The following is a 19742-nucleotide window of genomic DNA, read 5'->3' on the forward strand; positions in this document are numbered from 1 at the left end:
CCCCCCGACGTACCCGGGCCCGAGGGGGGCCCCAAAATGGGCGCCGCTCCCTGCCGCCGGCCCCCGCTGCACTGCAACGGCATGAGGTACAAGCTGCTGCAGGAGGGGGACATCCAGGTGTGCGCCATCCGGCACCCCCGGACGTTTCTCAGCAAGATCCTCACCTCCAAGTTCCTGCGCCGCTGGGAGCCTCACCACTTGACCCTGGCGGACACCGGCGTCGCCTCGGCCACGGTGAGTACGGGGAGGGGATAGGGCTTTGGGGTGAGAACGTGCGGGTTTGGGTCTGGGTTGTGCAGCTGGGACCGGCTGCACCCCGGATCTGTGCCCTGGCAGCGCACGGAGCGCACCCGCACGCTGGTTTCTGTAACCGGGCTTCCATCGGCCCTTGGGGGATTTACGGGTAAATGCCTCGTTTTTCTCGATGGTTTCATTCCGGCCTTGCTGCAGGACATCACACGGTTGCTGCTTTACCCCCCTCGTTTAGCTCGTCGTGCAGTGACATGCCGTCATGTAGGGCACGCGTGGCACCGGAGCGTGGGTTGGGTTTTGTGGGGTGGCTGAATGGGTCTCGTCCAGCATGCAGAGCTGGGTTTCATCATGCCCAGTGGCCGTGTCCCCCAGCATCATGTCATGGGGTGCAGTGTCTGTGTCCCCTGACACCACACTGTGCCGTGTCCATGTTCCCTGACACCACACCATGGGGTGCCCACGCAGGCCGTCAGCAGCAGCCCCTTCATCCTACACGTAGGCCAGCTGCCCGTCCTCACGCAGCTCCTTCAGTGCCACAATGACATTCCCGCGTCCTGCTTCCCCCCGGGCTGCCGAGGATGTTCCCGAGGGAATATTTTCCCTTCCTTGCTGGAACTGCTGTGCGAAAGCAGGAGGAAGCTCTGCAAAGACACGAGCGCTGGTCGTTCTCGCAGCGCTTCGTTTTATCGAGGTGCCATCGGTGCGGAGGGGAAGTTGAATATTGGTGGGGATGAGGCGTTTTCCCGGCAGTATCCGTAACTGATGATTTCTGAGCAGAGAAGGATACCGGCAGAGCGAGGCGTGATTGTGCTTCAGACATTAATCTCTGCAGTGTGGCAATACTTAGGCATGAAGTTGTATTCGTGCAGGAGACGCCAAACTCTGCTCTCTGGTGGAGCTGTCACCCGAGAAATCGTCCCTGAAAACATTTCTCAAGTCCCATAGGGTGGTGCTTTTAATTAACGCGATGCCATTCCTAATTATTTTAGGCACATAAGTAGCAAGTAGATACCAAAACACCGTGTGCTCCAGTGCAGGCTCCATTTTGTTGAGCAGGGCTCTTCGTGCTTGGTCTTGCGCCTTATCAATTTTTTTTTCCAGCGCTAACTCACCACATAGGTAGTGTTGTTCGCAGAAATACCCGTGCTTTGTTATGCTTTATTATGTGGCGCACTGTCTTTGGTTTCCAGGCAGTAATTAGGGGACTAGGTTACGATCCTTGTTCACTTGTTGCCTGAACGCATGCATGGGCGTGCGTAGCAGGTATCTTTTGGCTGAAAAGATGTGACTTAAGCAAAATATGTGGGTCCCCCCAAGGAAGTGGGGGACAGGCAGAATTCCAAAACCTCCCGAAGCCAAAGGCAGTTATTTAAATGCAACTCGTTTGGCTTTCAGGGGCTGTAGGAAAATATCCCTACCTTCCATTGACAGCGAGCACTGGGCGCACTCAGCAACTTTGATAACAAGGTCATTTTTACACGTAGGGCTTTCCACAGTCAGGCTGCTTTATGAGCAGCTGCTAATTAATCTTCACATCATCTCTTCGCAAATCCTCTGGCGTGACGAGTTTTACTGCATTCTATATAACATGAATAAAATCAAACAGGAAAATAACATCACTTTGTTTTGCATTTGAAAGCAAAAGTTGTAATGACAGCTAAATCCAGATCTGGGAAATGATCTCTGCGAGTACAGCGGATAGGTGATTTGGTGGTTCTAGGCATTTTCTCTCCTTTTTAACGTCACTTGAAAGGTGCATTTGACTTGAAGTCTTCTCCATGCAAGCTCCTACATGTCCATGCCTGGGCTGCGAGGAAGGAGCTAGCATTACTTTGTGTATGGATTATTCCTCTGCAGTGTTTTCCACTGGTAGACATGGTATGTGCCCACATAAAAATGTGAATAATGAGACCCTACCTACAGTTTTTCTGTAAGAAGTAACTACTTTCTGTGTTAAGAAGGTACGTGTTTTGTACCTGAAAAAATAGCTTTCCATAGCGGAAGCGCCACCACGCAAGAACACAATGGAGCAAGTGCTCAGGCCATCATATTTTAGCAAACTTCAGGGAGGAAAAAAATCTTTACAAAATGCTTTTTCTTCTTTTATCACAAGCGACTTTCAATTAAAGCAAGCCCAAGCTCATGAAGAAAGAATAGTAACAGTTGTGTTCCAAGCTGGTATATGTGCTCAGCTACAAATGGGAATATGTTAGCTTGTGCAGTCCCATACTGTAGGTGTTGGGTCTTTATCTGATTTACATCTCGTTTCCATCATTTCCTTCACGTTTCTCATTTCTCAAGGAACCAGTTACTTAAAAATACTGCAGTTTCACCATTACGGTTTTACCAGTAGATTTGTATCTTGACCAGGCTTTCATTCTATTGATGGTTAAAGGTAATTTTTAGTGCAAGTAAATACAGATCTGCATTTTTTTTTTTTATTTAATTTAAATGCCAAAGTCCCAGTAGGAAATTTTGATACTTACAAACTTTGTTTGCCAGAAAACAGCTTGCTTGGGGATGAATCTGACTTTCTTCCCCATGGGAAGAATAATGTTTATTTTATAAACACTTACCAAACCCAAATGTATTGCCCTTGCTAATTTTTTTTTTATTAAGATCTGTCCTTGCACAGCTTGTAGGGCAGTGATAATAAAAACAAGGTAATAAAATCCAATTTAATATTTCTTTTATGATTCCCCCCCCCCCTTTTTTTTTTTTTTGTTGTGAAGAATAAGGTATGGCTGTCTTCAGAAATTTTCAGTAGTTTAAAGGTGGCAGGCGAAACTGAACTGATATCCTTCTGTCTTTTCCATTTCATGCCTCTGTGCTGCTTTTCTCTTGCCCCAGCTGGGAGCTGATGTTTAGGACAACGGGTTTTAAGGTACTGGCTTACTAGAAAGACTTAGAAAAGCATGTATCAGCAGCAGACAAGGAAGGAATAAATAAGCAATTCATTTTTGCTGGCTAGGGATGACCTCTCTGATTCCCGTTTGGGAAGATGAGAAGTAATTGAAGCCATGAAGTTACTCATTAATATCCCTCAAGGAGGTGGAAAATTTGGCTTTTCAGGCCCATGCCACGTTTCTTGGTTTCCCCTTGACAGGTACGTTGAATGTAATGTGGTATTGTGTTCAAGCTGGTGACAATCCTGAAAAGATTTGAGTGCCTTTATACTTTTCTTCTGTGCAAAGATGATGCATGAGGACAGCAGTGTATTGACAAGGTAGCTAATGAGAAATGTACCTGACACAAGAACGTAAGTGGGTTAGGGTACTGCAGTTGTGTTTTCTTCTAGAGACACAATCAATATTAAATGAGGCAGGGCAGGCTGATCTGTTTCATATAGGAGAAGTGGAGTAGAAAATTGTCTTCTAATTGTTTTTTAAAATTCAACAATTTTGCTACTTGCATGTGTTTCAGCATGCTATTACATGTCTTTCCTTCCTTCTTGTTATAAAGATAGAGCAAAAATTCCTATCAAGCCAGACTCATTGTTTACTTTACTGCAGGTTCCCATTAGTTGGAAAAACACACTTTTAAAAATTAAATTTCCCTTGAAAAACAATTAGCTCAAGTGGGAAGTATTATGCAGAACTCTGAAGTTTCAAAACAATCTTCTAAGGAGATTTTTTTTTTTTTTTAAAGCTTTCCTGGAATATTGTTGTGTTATCCAGATTCAGAATAGAATTATAATGAATTAGCTAGAATAGTAACAAAAAAAGAGTAAACAGTCTGTTCAGTCAACCCAGTGCTGACTTTAAGCCTTGTGCTATTGATGGGACTTCACGAATGTGAGTTGAAGCTAGCTTGATGGGCCTACCATCGTTATCCATGTAAATACAAGTGAATGCATAAATAACAAAGCAATTTAAGATAATTTTTTCGATCCATTGTAACAGCGGAATGCTAACTTACTATTTTAAGGTAATACTTCTCATTGTTTTGTACTACAAATGGTTGTTTTCATTTGACAGGAAGTGGTACAGGTTAGGGTGTACATGCTTTTCCCCGTTCAGGTTTACCTTGTTGCTGTCCATCAGGTATTTTCTTCAGGCATACCAGAAAAGGCATCGAATCTTGTTGTTTGCATACAACTCATGGTAATTTAGAATTTGCTGCAGATTGAGGGCAAATTGCTGCATGTTATCTGTGCTGCTGAAACTGAGAATCTGTTTCCGTGGTAAAGGCAGGCATGTGTCTGCACTACCAAAACCCAGATTTTTCTTGAAGACTTGGTGATTTAATGGAATAATACTCCATTGTAAGAAACTTGCTTTATTGCTGTCTTAGACTGTAGAAAACTTAAAATTGTATTTCTTTGAAGTTGTTTAATGCCTATCAAATATACGTTTGAGTATATAGTTCCTACAGTGGTTAAAAAGCATATTTCTAAGTCAGTAGTGTTAAGGTACGTGTTTATATGTCACAGAGCTTGCATAAAATACAAAAACAGAAGCTATATTCATCGATAGAGCGAGAGCTCTTAAGGCTATTAGTGTTAACACCCAGCCAGTAAATTTTACATGTTTAGGGAGCATAAACAAAAAGGACACTCAGAAATACTTCTGCCACACTGTTCTTTTTGGCTGGGGACTAACGATGCGGTGCTCGCCACTACACAGTGGTAACAGTGCCCCGGGGGAATAGCCTCTGGTACCCGATGGGGACCTCATCCTGCATCAGCGGGGACCAGAGGAGCTCAGCATCCCTCACAGGGTTGGGCCTTGGAGGAGCTGTGAGATCATCTTTGTTTGTTTTGTAGTGGAGCATCATAGCTAGATGCAGAGCGAGTCTGCTGGGTCATCGAAGCCCGAGGATTCTTCTAGGAAAGGATGTAAGGACTATGCTAAGGATGTGTAGTTTGCCAGAGGTGGAAGGCTAAGCTGACTCTGATCCACATTGACGCTCCATTTTGCAGCCTCAGGTTTGGGTTGTTACCAGCAGTTGGAAAACAGAGGCTGAAACCTTGGTCCCACCCAGATGTAGAACTGTGGATGTCGAAGAACATTTTTGGAGGGGATAAAAAAAAAAAAACAACAAAAACTGTGAGGCTTAACATGTAGGGAGGAGTGATTTTTGGAGCTGTTTAATTTATTGTGGATAGTTTGTTTATACATTTGAAGTTCCTAAATAACAGGCGAGTTCTAACATGATACAATAAAATGGCTTCTCTCATTTCCTTGTGTCTTGTGCATTAGTAAGCACAACTGGATTATTAGGGTTTGCTCCACTCCCCACATAGGATTTATGAAAGAAGAGATCTACCTCAAGTAGTTCAAGCATTTTGGAGTCTTTAGAAGTAATTAGATTGTGGGTTGCATGGGTAGATTGTGGCTTGTTTATTAGTGTTTTGAGCACAGCTAGTTGATTCAGTTTGGTTCTGTGTCTGCAAGTGTTTACAGATATGTAGTGCTTAATTCCGTAAACAATTGCATGTCAGAAGATGATCGATACCTTAGCATGTATAATCCCCACAGCGCATCGTGCACGGTTATGCCCTCAGTAACATAACCTTTCCTCAGATCATGTTGAGAAAAGCTGTGTCAACTGGGTGGGGGAGCACTTGAATTTTTTGCAGATTTGAGTTTTTTGCAGATTTGTCGTCTTCTATATACTGTGTTGGGGAACTGATCTGTTTCAGTGCATAGTTCCACCAAACTGTTGAGGAAGAAGAGAGAGGGAAACATGGTAGGCTGGAATTGCTGCCAAAAACAATGTATTATTAAATCATTGCGTAAAATTTTCCTGTTTTGCACAATATTTAAGAATGCAGGGGCAATACCAGGAAAGGGAAAAGACAATTGAAAAGCATACATTATAACCGAGCACGTCAGTGGTGAGTGAAGTTCAGCTCTTGTGGTTGCAGAGAAAAACATGAAGTCAGAACCAGATGCTGAACTAAAAGGCCTTCACTTCCCAGGCTGAAAAATCAGGAGAATTTAAAAATACCACCCAGGTTTGGGAGGAGGGGGTCCTGTGTCAGGGTCTGTGGACTCTCGAAGTTACTGGTATGGGCGTTTCAGTGCTTGCAGTCATTTCTTGACTTCCTCTCTTGGGCTGTCCCATGACTGATGGGACAGGGACAGCAGGGTGGGGAATGCAGGAGCAGGTGAGGTGCCAGGTGGTGGACTGCAGGGTCTAGGGCATGAGCTCATGGCAAACACCATTTCTTTCCAATTTAATGTGAGATTTCAGTGTATTTCTATGTAATTTTCAGTCTTTTCCCCTTTTTTGGAGGAACATGGGGGAAAAAAGGCATCTGTTTTTCTGGATTTAAGCATGCCTGCTAGATGTGTGCCTGTTACTAATTGAGCTTAAGAAGGCCATCGAGTTGCAGTGACTAAAATGTGAACTGGAAGTACGCTCGGTCACATACATTCTTGGTCTCGCTCCGTTGACTTCGGCGGGGTAATCTGAGGAGGGGGATTACCACTCGTTGCTGGTAAGGGATGTCACGCTTGGGGAGCTGGGGGCCCGCTGCAGCTCCCCGGGTGGCTCAGGCAGGGGGCTGCGGCCTGCTCGCCTCCCAGGCTTGCACAGCTCGCTGTGAAATGCAGCCCCGGTTCTTTTCCTTGGCTGAAGGATCGCTGGATGCCGAGCAGCCTGTGCTGGTGTGTTCGATGCTTTTACAGGAGAGCCTTGCTGGAAATCCCCCACTGAGACAGTGCTGTGGTTGTATTTCACCCATTTGATGCCAACGTGCGGACAGTGGCGTCCTGGTGGGAAGTTATTCTGACACGACTCTCTTCTACTGCGAAAACTTTGGCTGAGGACAATGGATTTGCAACCGAGGGCTGCCCTCCACAGTTTGATAGCCCTGGAGGACAGCAGCGTTTTAGGATGGGATGGACCACCTGCTGCTTCTGGACCTTCGTACCCTGCGGAGCTGGGGACAGGAATGCACTTTGCTGCAGCCGGTTAACATTTAATTAGCCAGCAGGGTCATGGTGGATCAGCAGATGTAACTACTGACGGAGTAAGGTTTGCTTCACCATTTAAGCAGCAGGCCCCCAGACAAAAAGTCCATCTCGATTCCACCCTTGGGCAGTGGTGGTGCCCGGTCCTCACTGAAGCTTGCATGTGGGTGACAGCCCTGCTCCTCGCTTAGGAGATGCTGCTGCTGGCTTGATGCTTGCTTCTCTGGCCATTTTCGCTTTGGAGGCAGCACAAAGTGAGGATTTCAGTGGGACGATCCTTGTACAGGCCCTTGAAGTGTCTCTTAAGTGTCTCTTTTTTTTTTTTTAATCTCTTGCCTGTTCAGAGTTATCAGAGTTAAAAATGGCTTTTGCACTTCTCAGCATATGCTGCAGTGTCCCTAAAGTTCTTGTTCCTGTAACGGAGATTGCGTGATTTTCTCATTGCATGAAAAATTTAATGGAGAAAAATTGCTTTCACTCTCGTTGAGAAGAGTAATAACCAGGGCTTAAAGAAGACAAAAAATGTATCCAACGCTTCTCATATGCCTGACTGCTGAGCTAGTGTCATGGTACTAGGAATGGGGATGTTGGATGCTTGAAGCTATCACTAATGGGCTTTTGCTTCTTGGATTTCCAGTGCTTAAGGAAGTGCTGAATAAAATAAAGTCTTTTTCTCTTTTTGAAAAATTTTAAACTCAGGTTTTAAATCACACAGAAATGGCTTTAGGTTTTGAAAGATTTTGTTTGCGAGTATATCACATATGGCGCAGTAAGTGTTGCCTGAAGAAAGCTGAGGTGAAGCAGAATTTGAGATTTTTTTTTTGAGAATACATAGTTGTATATATTTTTCTTGGGCCTGAAGGGAAACTGTCTACAAGGGATAACAAGAAATAGTTTTTGTTTCTCTTATAAATCGGTTAGACTTATTTTTGAAGAGTGCACGTCTACAAACGTGTGCATATTTTCTGGATCAGATTTCTGGTGATACCAACCCAAATATAGGGCAAGTATTTTATAAACAAAAGAGTAATTGTGTTCCTTATTTGTCTATAGATAATTAACGTCTAATTGAGCATATAAATGAGGGAAATGCATGTGCAGGTAGACATTTTGGATGGTTGTTAAAATAAAACAGTTTTTTTTTTTTAAATAAATTTCTTGAAGATACCCATAGTGTGTTCCCAACAGTACATTTCAAATGACACAGAGTGGAATTTTCTCAGCACTGAGGTTGTGATACTGTTCTTCTAGGTAGCAGTGCTCCTTTGCTCCTAATCTGTGTTTTGGCTCTTCGAATAAAACTTTGTGGATTGACAGGTGTCTCTTACCAACCCGGTTCCTGTTGCAGTGGGGTTCTCTTGTACCACGGAGATTTTATTTGCAATTGTAATACAGTTAGTGTGTATTGTGGGCAGGCTGTGTTTTTGCTTTATCTGTGCAAGCAGCTAAAATAAAACTAGAATGACTTTGCTATCCATTTTCAGGCATGGAAATTATTAATAGTAAAGTAGAAATTGCTTAAAAAAAAAAAAAAAAAAAAACACTTCTGGAACTTGCCCAGTGGAATCCAAATTTTTAATGAAAATACTAAGGCTGTATATGTTTTCTTCCAAAAATATGAATGTCTGTTTGACCTTCTGTGAACAACAACAACAAAAAAATGAAGGGTTATTTTTGGCCTTTAAGACAATCAGAAAATATGATTTTGGGATGCAGTGTAATTGTTTCATTCTGCAGATCCTTGGATTTTGCCTTCGCTGTGGTTCAGCTGACTCAGATGGCTTTCTGGTCCGTGTTTTCATGCATGGGGAAAGCAGAGAGACAGAGGAGCACAGATTGCATTGTCCAACATGCTTGCCCTCGAGGTTCATGCTCAACCTGCAGCTCCTCAACCTGCAGCTCCTCGGGAGGAGCATGCCCACGGTTCCCTGGGGCGTTTCCAGTTGGACAGCAGGAATTGGGCGCATCTCCTGGTTGTGTTGACTCAAGCACCTTGCCGTAGTGCTCATAAATCGGGTAGGGCTGGAACCAAGTGACGTGTCTCTGGCCACCGGGACACACTGTCTCTTCTGACGTTGATAGCTGTTCATTTGCTTAATGGTTGTAAATGCCATTAAAAACCATGGGAGGTGTGGGAGAGTGACAGCAGGATGTGGCCCAGTGTCTCTCCCCGTGCTACCTTGCAGTCTTCCTGCAAAGCAGGTGTCTGTTGGGAGCCCGGTGCAGTCGGTTCAGGTCTCCTGCTTTCTGCTCTGTGCATGTTTGCGTGTTCTCCAGTGGTCCCTGCTGGCAGCTCCCGCTTTGCTCTTGCTTTAGGGGCAATTAAGGTTGATTTCAGAAGTAAAGAGTAAGTCAGGGAAACCTTGACTGAACTGAAACTTGCAGCACGAGAGTGGTCTTGCAAAGTTACCTGTAGAATCATGGTGATGGGATCTGTTTTTGGAAAAAAATCAGCAGTTCTTCCTCCCTTCCGCGCTGTGCATTTGGTAGTCATACATTCTGAGGCTGAGCACTTAGATTTGGGAGCCACTGGAGAGGAATGCAGCATCTCAAAACATGATGTTTCTCTCTGCTACAATGTAAACTATAAGAAGATAGGAAACTGAAAGTAGAAACTTACATGGGCACTTACACAATGCACCAGGCCCCAGTGGCATACACTGGTGCAACGCTGTAGGTTTTTCTGCTGTAGCTGTGGGGTTATTCTGGTCGGGGATTTGAGTGTAGAGTTGTTGATGGCGGCTTGAAGAGATAGCTGGATGAGGAGAGGTTCCTCTGTGCTGCTTATTATGATGCCGGACTGGGCACTGGGTGCCGGAGAACTGTGAGCATGCAGCTCAGAGGATTCTCTGGCTCCAGGGTGCCCGGCTCTGGCTACAGATCTGTCACCTGCACAGCTCCATCCTGCCTTGGTCGGAGAGGTGGGGGCACTCCAGCTGTGAAAGGCCCATCAGTTCTTTCAGGAGCAGCAGCATTTGCTTCTGCAGTGTAGGAGGTTTCCATCTGCTCCGATGGACTTTACTGAGCGAGGCCCACCCATGTCCTTGCCCTGCTGCTCGGTAGCCAAGTGGCCGCAGCTGGGACACGGGCTGCGTGGTGCTTCCGTGTGGAAGATGCATCAAGCTCAGTGAAACAATTGTGTGCCTTATCTGAGAGTAACACAGAACAGGGAGGGTCGTTTGTACGTCTGGGGAAAGAGAAAAAAGCCATCGTGTTACAGACATCATTCCGTCATTGTTTAAACCAGGGGAAAACCCATGCAACTGGTGTAAACTGCTACCTGTAGTAAGGAGGTTGTGGTGGCATGATTACAGGCTTGGAAAGGGAGCTCCAGTTTACTCCTTCAGTGCAGGAGGACTGATGTTTCTTCACATATCTCTTCCAAAAGGAATAGCAACTCCAGCTGTGTAGTAAGGGCTCAAAGTAGTATTCCCAGCCCGGTCTGTTACGAAAGTTTTCTTTCCTGGTATATGGAATTGAGGAGCATTGGTGAAAGATGTTACAGAAGTGCCAATTATTAGTCATTACTTTGTTTAGTTTTTCTTTCAACTCTTTGTGGTTCTTTCAGATCCATCATTTTTTAGTCACTGCTATTACGATAGCTTTTGAGGAAAATTTTCAAATCCTTAACTAAAGAGTAGTCTGACATCCAGGGGTGCAGAAGAAGCTCTTTCTGCTCTCCTCAGGTACAAGTGGCTCCAGTGGAGTCCTGGCATCAAAAAATCACTTTGTAACCAAGTAATGTGGCCCTTGAAGAAAACATAAAAGTTCTCCTGGCACAGAACTTTGTTACTGAAGGTGAAAGTACGGACACAGTCAGCATGTCTCGTCTGCCTGAAAACACATTTTCTAAGGTTAGATAATTCATCTTTTGTGATTGCTGTGAATGAATCAGGAAACAAAGCTGGAAAAGCTTGAAATGAAATGAAACGAGCAGGACCAGACATGCACTTTGGTATTAAATATTGACATACCCCTTCTGGGCAACTGCTCTGCCTTTGGAACCTGGTGTATGCCTGAAGACTGCAATGCCTCCATGCTCATTGGCATTGAGAAATATTCCTCATGGCTTCTCTTCTAATGCTAACTCCATGCTTCTTGCAGTCCTACATCACTGCCTCCCTTGAAATTAATCTTGTCTGATTTATTGCAAGTTATTTCAAATGTCCCCGGTGACTCGGATTGACTAATGTACTTTAAATCTGGTGAAATCAAATCTGCCGTGGGAGTTGACCGTGTATGAAGCTGCTCCCTCGTGGAGATGGAAGACATGGGAAAGTACTGAGCCCTGCTTGGTGCTCGCCTGAGTCCAGGACACATCCTCTGTTGGTCTGAACCCGAGGTATTTCTTCTGGGTTTGTTAAACCTGGGGCAGGGCTGCAGCAGCATCAGCCCTTACACATCATCTTCATCTTGTTCAGGATGCGTGCGCTTACCGGTGCCACTGAGCGGCCTGAAGGGAGCAGGGGAAGCAAGGCCGGGTTGATGCAGGATGTTCAGCAGAGCAGTCTCAAGTGGGGATGGGCTCCATGCCCTGCAGCTGCAGGGGGAAGTCTCTGCGTTAGTGCCGGCTGCCACTGGACCTTGTTGACTCATCGTGCCGGGGTGAAGTCCACGGCGTAGCTGCTTCCTACGCTGCAGGGATGGCCTCCCAGGGCAGGCGAGGCCCCTGCCACACGTCTTCCCTTTTTAATGCAGTTCAGAAAATAATGGGAGCTTTTAAGTGTGGTGGAGTGCGCGTTTCCTAGTGCCTGCTCACTTATCACACCCGCTCTAACCGAGATAAAGATGCAATGTTGTGTTACATTATCTAGCTTTAACGTCAAGCGTTTGGGAGGTTGTGTCTCTCTACTTGTCAGACTTTCTTAGCAGAAATGGGAAAAATAAAGTACCCTGTGCATCTCCCTGCCTGTACAGTCTGTACCTGTAGATCTTCTGAGAGCTGCTGTCTTGAGACCCTTGCGTCTGATCTGAGCCTCTTGCTGTGCTCAGATTGCACGTTACCAGATTTGCTTTTTTTTTTTTTTCTGCATTTGTAAGAAAAGCCTGTACAAACAGTGTTCTGCTGTTTCCAAACACTGCAAAGTTTTCCCCTTTGCTTCCTGTTTTTGTAGCATGCTTGTGAAAAGACCTTGTCTTCCTTGCGCCGGAGTTAGCGTTAATGCAAATGCATTCGGCGTTAGCTCCTGTGTGTTCCAGCACGTAGGGGCCCGAGCTTCTCTTCAGCAAATGTTATTACTTTTTATTTATGGTAAGACTAGATTCAGAAAGGCTTGTGCATGTAAAAGTGAAAGCACAGGCAGTGTTAAATTAATGCAGTCATGAGCCTGTTATTTCCCCTCCCCCTGAGCATGCAAGCCAGCTAGTAACCCAGTGATCTATACATGAGGCCTTCATTGGATATATGCCCAGAGTGCAGATTAAGATGGAAAAGCTATAAAGGCCTGGGTTCACAAACTTTATTTGACCACGGGAGGACTGTCTGTGTGATCCCATGCAGAATATGCGAGGGATTCTCAAACCAAAGGAACACCTTTGTGTTTGGGCAGACCTGTGTGCAGGGCGCAGGCTCGGCGTGGAAGCAGGCAGGCCGCAGGCTGAGCGGCCCTTTATCAGCTCCTTGTTTCACAGGAGCGCTGGCAGTGGGGCAGAGGGGCACCCGGGGCCTCTCTGTCACTTACCTGCCTTCTTCAGTCTCGTTGCGTAAATCACTGAAGTTTTCTTTTTATGCCTTGGCCTCCTTCGGAGGTGTGGGGGGAGAATCTCCCTGTAGCGAAGTGAAAGCAAGCAGATGTCTTGACTGCAGCTGGCCAGAGATGAATCATTTTGTATAAACTTGCCTGGAGAACATGATTTTTTTCCTATAAACCTATACTCCAGAGGGAAAGGAGAATCCCCATTAGTCAATGACACCCTCCTGGCCTAAAATTCCGGTGTTCCTAGTTTGCAGATCACGTGAAGCATGCACAGACTGCAAGCTGTATTCACCAAAGGCTTTCTCAAGTTTGAATGGCATTGTAACACGCGGTTTGTGCCTCTTCTGGCAAAAAAACTTGTAGCTGTAAATTACAGTGCCCCAGAGTGTGTGAGGACAGCCTCACCCACACCCCTGTGTCCCCCAGGCCAGTTCAATAAGGGCGAAATTTGTTCTAAACTGGCTTAAAATGGCAAGAAAGAGTCTGGCAGCGCAGGAGGGCCCCATGGCATAAGCAGCCTTCCTGTCCTCTCATATGACTGAGAGCACTAAGATGCATATCGCATATCTCAAAACTCTTCCTCCCCCTTCCACTTCCCCATGACTTTCTAGAAAGGGCTTGTTTGGAAATGGCAGCAGCGCCCTGGGGTCTTGCTGTGGGGTGGTGCCGAGCTTGGCTATGCATCTAGGTCCCGGGACGAGCTCCTGAAGTCCTCTCCTGCCTTGCTGGCCTGTTTTCTCTCTCAGCTTAGGATTTGTGGCAGTGCTGGGCCAGGACAGCTTTGCTGCTGGTTACAAACGTAGCTCAGTACTGGGGACGTGCTGCTTGCAGGCCTCCTGCAGCTCAGGAGCCACAGGTTATCTTGGCACTGTTTGTTATTCTCTCGGCTCTACTCCCATGTGGAGGACGGCACAATCTTTAGTTGCTCCCTGACGAAGGTGGGATGGAAATGTTATCTGTTCCAGCATAAGCCCTGATCATCGTGGAAAGCAGAGAGCTGAAGATAACAATGCTCAAGCAGTTGCAGAAAGTAAAGTAACCCTACTTTATTGAAGTTTTGTGCAGGTAGCTCCAGCATTTGATTCCAGACCTTGCCTAACGGAGGCTGGGAGCAGTCCTTAGCTCTCTGCCTGCAGCAAGAGGATGGGAATGGAAGTGAGTCATGCTCAGGGCCACGGCAGTGCGAATGAGGCACTGCTGTGGTTGCAGATAATTCCCTGGAAGTCTCCATTGTGCATAATGCACTAATTGAAGAGATTCACGAGCTGCTTCATGTCACATCACCTCATTTCCTCGTCAGGGAGATGGAAGTCTCATCCCTATAGGTAAAAGTAGGAGCTCCCTGGCTTTGTGTAAGTCTTAACCTTTGTAAAAAGAGCTTCCATAGATTGCCCAGCGTGTTGTCCCATGCCAAACCTGTTACCATGCAGCCTCAATTTTTTCTTGCTGCCCTGTCAGCTGCAGGGGTGGAGGCGGCAATATAAAGACGTGTTTTTGAGTGCACAGAAGTGAGCAGTGGAGATGAGGAGGGGACTGTTTGCTGCTGGTTGCTTCAGTGACGAGCTGCAGAAGGATGGATGCTTCCTGTTTATAACTGATAACCATCTGCGATGATTGCATTGGTCTCAGAAGAAGTGGCATATCTCTGTATTCATGAGAGACTGTGTGGCATAGGATACCCCTGCAGAGAGCTGGAAATGCAACATGATACTGTGTGGTCTTCGTCTGTTCCGGAGCGGGTGGCAGCATATGTATGGCTGGGAAACACGTTCCTGCAGATAGTAACGTGTTCCTAGCAGGCAGATCCAACGCGTTGTGTAGGCAGCAGAAAACAAACAGTGCAGCCCAGCGCTTGCAGATTCACACTGGAGAAGGGGATGTGCTGCACTTAGGGAAACATCCTTACTTTGGGTGGTACCTCAGACCTCAGGATCAGAGGTACCTGCACTCTGCTGTTCCCTAAGTGCCCATGTTCCAGGTAGAGCTAGCACATAATGAGTCCCATGGCATTTGCTGTAGTTTATCACGTGGCTTCCTAAGACGCTGCTTCAGCTTGAGTTTTTAATCCCTGTATTAGTTTTATGACATGGAAAACATTGCACAGGAAAACACAGTTTAACACTGTAATGGCTGCTTGTCAAAAAACTCACATTTTTTTTGTTGTTGTTAGAAAATGAGTCAAAGATCGAGTTTTCCACATCTTGATTGAATTTCTGAATGTATCATTTTGAAGCTGATTGTGTCTGTCGGCTGTTGATCTGATCCATGACCAACAAGAGCTGGCCTAAGAGAGAAGCCCTTTTCAGCAGCTCCGTGTTTTGAGAGAGCTGGGAGAACCAGTGAGACCTTAGGGCTGGACTCGAGCACCTTGTGGCTTGGTAGCACCAAGCCCACCTGGAGGTCACAGTGCTTTAGTGTGGCTGACTCAACATCGCGTTTACCATAAACAGCCATAACGCTCTAGCTATGTTCTTTGTCTGTGGCAAGCTGGTTAAGTAATGAGAAGTACCTTTTAAATCCACTAATAACCGAGTTTTCCCTCATCTGTGCCTTTGGGAACATTTCAGTGCTTTGCCTGGCGGTGTATCACTGCTCTGAGTCGTGTGTGGAGAAATGTCTGAAGCAAATTAAACAAAATGACTTGTGAGTAAAAGATCAAGTCAAAACACTGTCAAGATGAAAATCATTGAGTTGATGGGTACAGTCTCTGTTTGACTGGGAAACCTTTAATGATGCCAAGAGAAAAACTGACCATAGTAGACAAAGTTGCATTTGAGGTTTCTGTGAGTTTAAAAAAACCTCTTTATTCCTGTGATTTATTAGTTCTGCGGTCATACGGCACGTGGTGAACACAAAGAGGCTTAGCAGCTGACCCAACAAGTTACCAATTTAAGCAAAGCCTAGGTTAAAACTAAATCTGAAAAAAATGAAGGTGGAGAGAATGGGATTTGAAAAAAAATAAAGATACTTTTCTGGCGTGATTTGTGACTTGGCACGTCTCAATCCTGGGAGTCCATTCCATTGTTTTTACTCATAGCATCTTTCTTTTTTGTTGGGAATCACTAAGAGTGATTTGGCATCTGTACCCTACTAGTAAAAACAATCTTAACTACTTATAATTAGGGAATTGTGTAAGCTGGCAGGCCCTGATTTGAGTGGATGCAATAACAAACATAAGTACAATGTGAGTTCGGCATTGACTGGCAATGTATGTCAGAGAAATGCTTTATTTATCTGGTGCTGAATTGCTTCAGTGTGTGAACTTGCCAATAAGCAGTGCTTTTAGAAAGCATACCAGTTGTCTGAGCTGAAGCCTGCATCTTGGCTGCACAAAGAGGCATGATTGTCTATATTTGTGTATATCATGATATGAAATCCTTCCGAAGGGAAGATGCTCTTACTTTTTCCCTACTGATTTTTATCTGGTCTTACTAGATGGGAAGAGAAACCACTGAGCGCAACTGGCTATGCTGAAGTAACCTCCCTGTGCCTCAATAAAGCCTGATTGAGATCCAGCAAATGAGGGTGATGGTTTTTGAAAGGAGACGTTTGTTTTGGGGTTTGTCTTGTTCTTAGGGGTGAGAAAACAGAACTTCTGCTATTTCTTATCAAGAGTTGATCCAAAGCTTTTAAAAACAAACAAAAAGCCTCTTTCCCTATGGATAGAGGGCTGTTTCATGGAGAGCTGATGTTCTGGGCACTACATCTGAGATGACTATAGATGCTAGAGGAGGAGAAAGCAGCCTCAAGAACAATGGGGAGGCTTTAAAAAGCTGTTTAATTTGTGCCGAGCTGCTACTTTTTTTTTTTTTTTTTGGTTGTCATAGAAATGTGCCAGTCCGTGTCTCTCACAGATGAGCTCACTGAATGAATGGCTGTGCAGGATGAGTCTGGTTTCAATGAAGATGTTTATACTTGAAGAACACAGATGGACTTAAACCACAGCCCAGAATCTAAACACCCCTGAGCTCCTGGGGGAGGGGACTGATAGGAAATGAACTCTGGACTTTATAGCTCAGGTCTGCATCGGTCCTCCTCGATTTGGCTTTTCCACTTTCCCATGATAACTCAGAAAGGAATATTATCTGCAGTGAGGAGTGCTTGCTTGTTGTTGGACTGGGGGGCTGGTTTTCCATTTGGCCCAGCTCCGTTAGGCTGGAAGAACTTCCCTGCCTAGATTTGCTTGCAGGACAGTCCCAGCTGAGGTTAATTGCTTGCAGAGATGTTCCTCTAACAGGCAGTCTCTAGCAGGTAATTTCTGGTCATTTCTGTACTCCTGTTACTCTTTGTCTTTTGAAATAAAATACTTTGAATGAGAGCTGACAATTTTATCTCCTGCGCAGCACGTGAAATGCTGTGATACAGGTTTGGTAGAAGTCACACTTAAATTTTGTTGTTGCAAATTACTGCAGATGGGAGAAGAGACATCAGACCTATAAAATACTAAGGAATGTTCTGGTGACACAACTAAAGATCTTCATCGATCTCTGTCATCGAGCTTCGAACAAGTGGCAGCAAGCGGGGCGGTGCTCAGTGCAGGCACAAATGGCCTTTGCAAGATTTAGTCACCGGATTGCTTGCTCGTGAGCATAATTCTGTGCATTATTCTTACTTCCAAGAAGCCCCTGAATTCTTTCTTTTAATCTACTTTGAATATTGCCTGAATGCCTCGGAGGAGGTGAGGTGTAAATGACAATAGCTACAGTATCTCCAGGGTTTTCAGGTATTCAGCCGATTTGTTTATCTGGCTGCCTTGCTTCCCTTGGTTTTCTATTCCTGGAGCTGGGCTGCCGGAAATGATGCATGTTGCTGAAGGCAGAACAGTCCTCACTGTGCCAAGGCATGTACTTGGAAGAATGGGATACTCTGTCCTATTAATTGGTATAAATAAGAGTATGGAGCAAGTGAAATACTGGTTGCCTAAAAAAAACCCGTATCCCCAACAAGTGGAAGGTAGCACCTTGTTTAAATGAAACCACCCTTAGCAGCTTTCACTGTAGGAGATTAAGGACTTTACAGTCAAACCTGTTTGAATTTTTTTTTTTGAGTCTTGACTTTGGTCATACCGTTAAATACGGTTGTGCAGACTCTTCTGATGTTCCGTGCTCGCTTGTTATTTGCTCTGAAGCATCCTGATTGAGCTTGAATTGGAGGGCAGGTTGGGGCAGAGTTGCCTTTTAATGAAAGGTACTTACTTTAAGGTAAGACAAATTCTTTCTCACATGCGATGAGCTTTGGGAAGCACAATTTCTATGATGGAGCTCTCTGTGAGTAGTTTGTCCTGTGTTGCAGACACGCTATCAGGTTTCCCACATTCAAAAATCTCGCTGCCAGCAAAGCATGAGAACTGCTTCCTACAGCCTGGGTGGCAGAAGGAAAATTAAGCAAAACCTTCTCATTTTGTGTTAAATACCAAAACTTTGCAACATCTTTTCCCAAATCCTTCTCTTTCACTGATTTTTGTAAGGGCCTTCCCTAAATACAGCGACTGCACTGTATGCAAGGAGCTACAAAGTGATCTCCTGCCGAACACATGGAATTAAGCTGGAAACAATTAAATGACCATTTTAAAAAGGGATTTTTTCACTTATATCCTAGAAGCCAGGCCATGACATCTTAGACAGCAGGAAGCCTTTCAGGTAGTGCCACTATTTTCAGCATATGTTGGATAGGTTGCACCTCTGGGTAATGCTAAATGCAGTATTAAATGGTAGGAGGCCATGTTTTGTAGGACATGTTTGCTGACCTCCTTGCTCAAGAAGTTTTCATTGGTGCATTATTACTGGAAATTCCCACTTTCACTGTAGGATTTTATCTGAGATCATTAAAATCTTGTTTTTACTTTTGTAATTGGCTTAGGTCACCCGTCTTGGGGGAGGAGGCATTTGGGGGTGTTGTTAGTTTTATTTTTTAACTTTTAATTTGAAACACAGTTTTAACATTTGGATTGTTCGAAACAAAAACAAGAGAAGTCCCAACATGAACAGAATATTTTTAAAGGACTTTATGGCTCTAAGTTCCTAACACAGTCCAGATGTCTCCTATCTCTGCTCTTTCTGTAGCATTTTCTGGCGCAGTGTCGTTGCATTTTGAACGTGGTCCAAGCTGTGTGCCAAGTCCTGAAATAAAGTAAATCAGTGAGTTGTTCTTGGACGTTTCTCCTTAATCCAAACCAACCCAAATCAAACTTTAGCTCTGACCTCAGGACTGCACATTCAAATATTTTCCTTTGCCTCCTCAGTTTCAAAGTAGCAAAAGCAGGAGATTACCACTTTGCAATATTTAAACAGACGGCTTGTGCGACATCCGTGCAGCTGAAGCAACTGCGTTACTTGGGACGCGGTGCCTCTTAAAACAGCCGTGACGTTTGCCAGCGCTGCGATCCTCCATCGTGATTCCTATTGTTGGGCCAGGATGCGCGCTACGGCCACGCTGGAAAAGTTTCTTTGGAGGAGTGCATCGTGTCAACACTTAGATAGCAACCAGACGAAATATTTTGGAGTGCTCTTTTGCGAATTGTTTCTGCCCAGATGTCTTAGCAGTTATCAATAGGAAAAGAAACAGCAACCCCCAAATCATCAGAAGTAAGCTCTTAGAATAAACTAATCCTCATCTATCTTCCCTTATGCAGCATGTGTCTCCATTGCATTTAAGCACTCCACAGAAGTTGGCTTGTCCTGCAAATAAAGCATGACTGAGCAGGCCACCTCGTGTTGTTTAAGGTTCTAGTGACAGCAGGGCAGCTTATGTGGAAAAAAAAGTATCGGGAGAGTAATGTTATCCTAACAGCAGTTCAGTTGCTGGGCACAAGGAGATTAAAAGTATCTGACCTATGTGTTGCAGAACATGGGCAGGTTTGAGACTTGCTGTTTTA

General features: G+C 44.9%; 1 protein-coding gene across 1 annotated transcript in view; it reads left to right on the forward strand.

The window, feature by feature from the left end:
- Window positions 1-3: 3 nt before the first annotated feature.
- The window catches only part of CMIP (c-Maf inducing protein), a gene marked incomplete at its 5' end in the record, with an annotated part of 126158 nt that continues 106419 nt past the window's right edge, over window positions 4-19742 (forward strand). The window contains one exon of the mRNA XM_035337071.1: window positions 4-234. Coding sequence (XP_035192962.1) covers window positions 4-234 — 231 coding nt within the window. The remainder of the gene's footprint in view (window positions 235-19742) is intronic.

This window comes from Oxyura jamaicensis, chromosome 11 (genome assembly GCF_011077185.1).
Source record: "Oxyura jamaicensis isolate SHBP4307 breed ruddy duck chromosome 11, BPBGC_Ojam_1.0, whole genome shotgun sequence".
NCBI classification, from domain to species: domain Eukaryota; kingdom Metazoa; phylum Chordata; class Aves; order Anseriformes; family Anatidae; genus Oxyura; species Oxyura jamaicensis.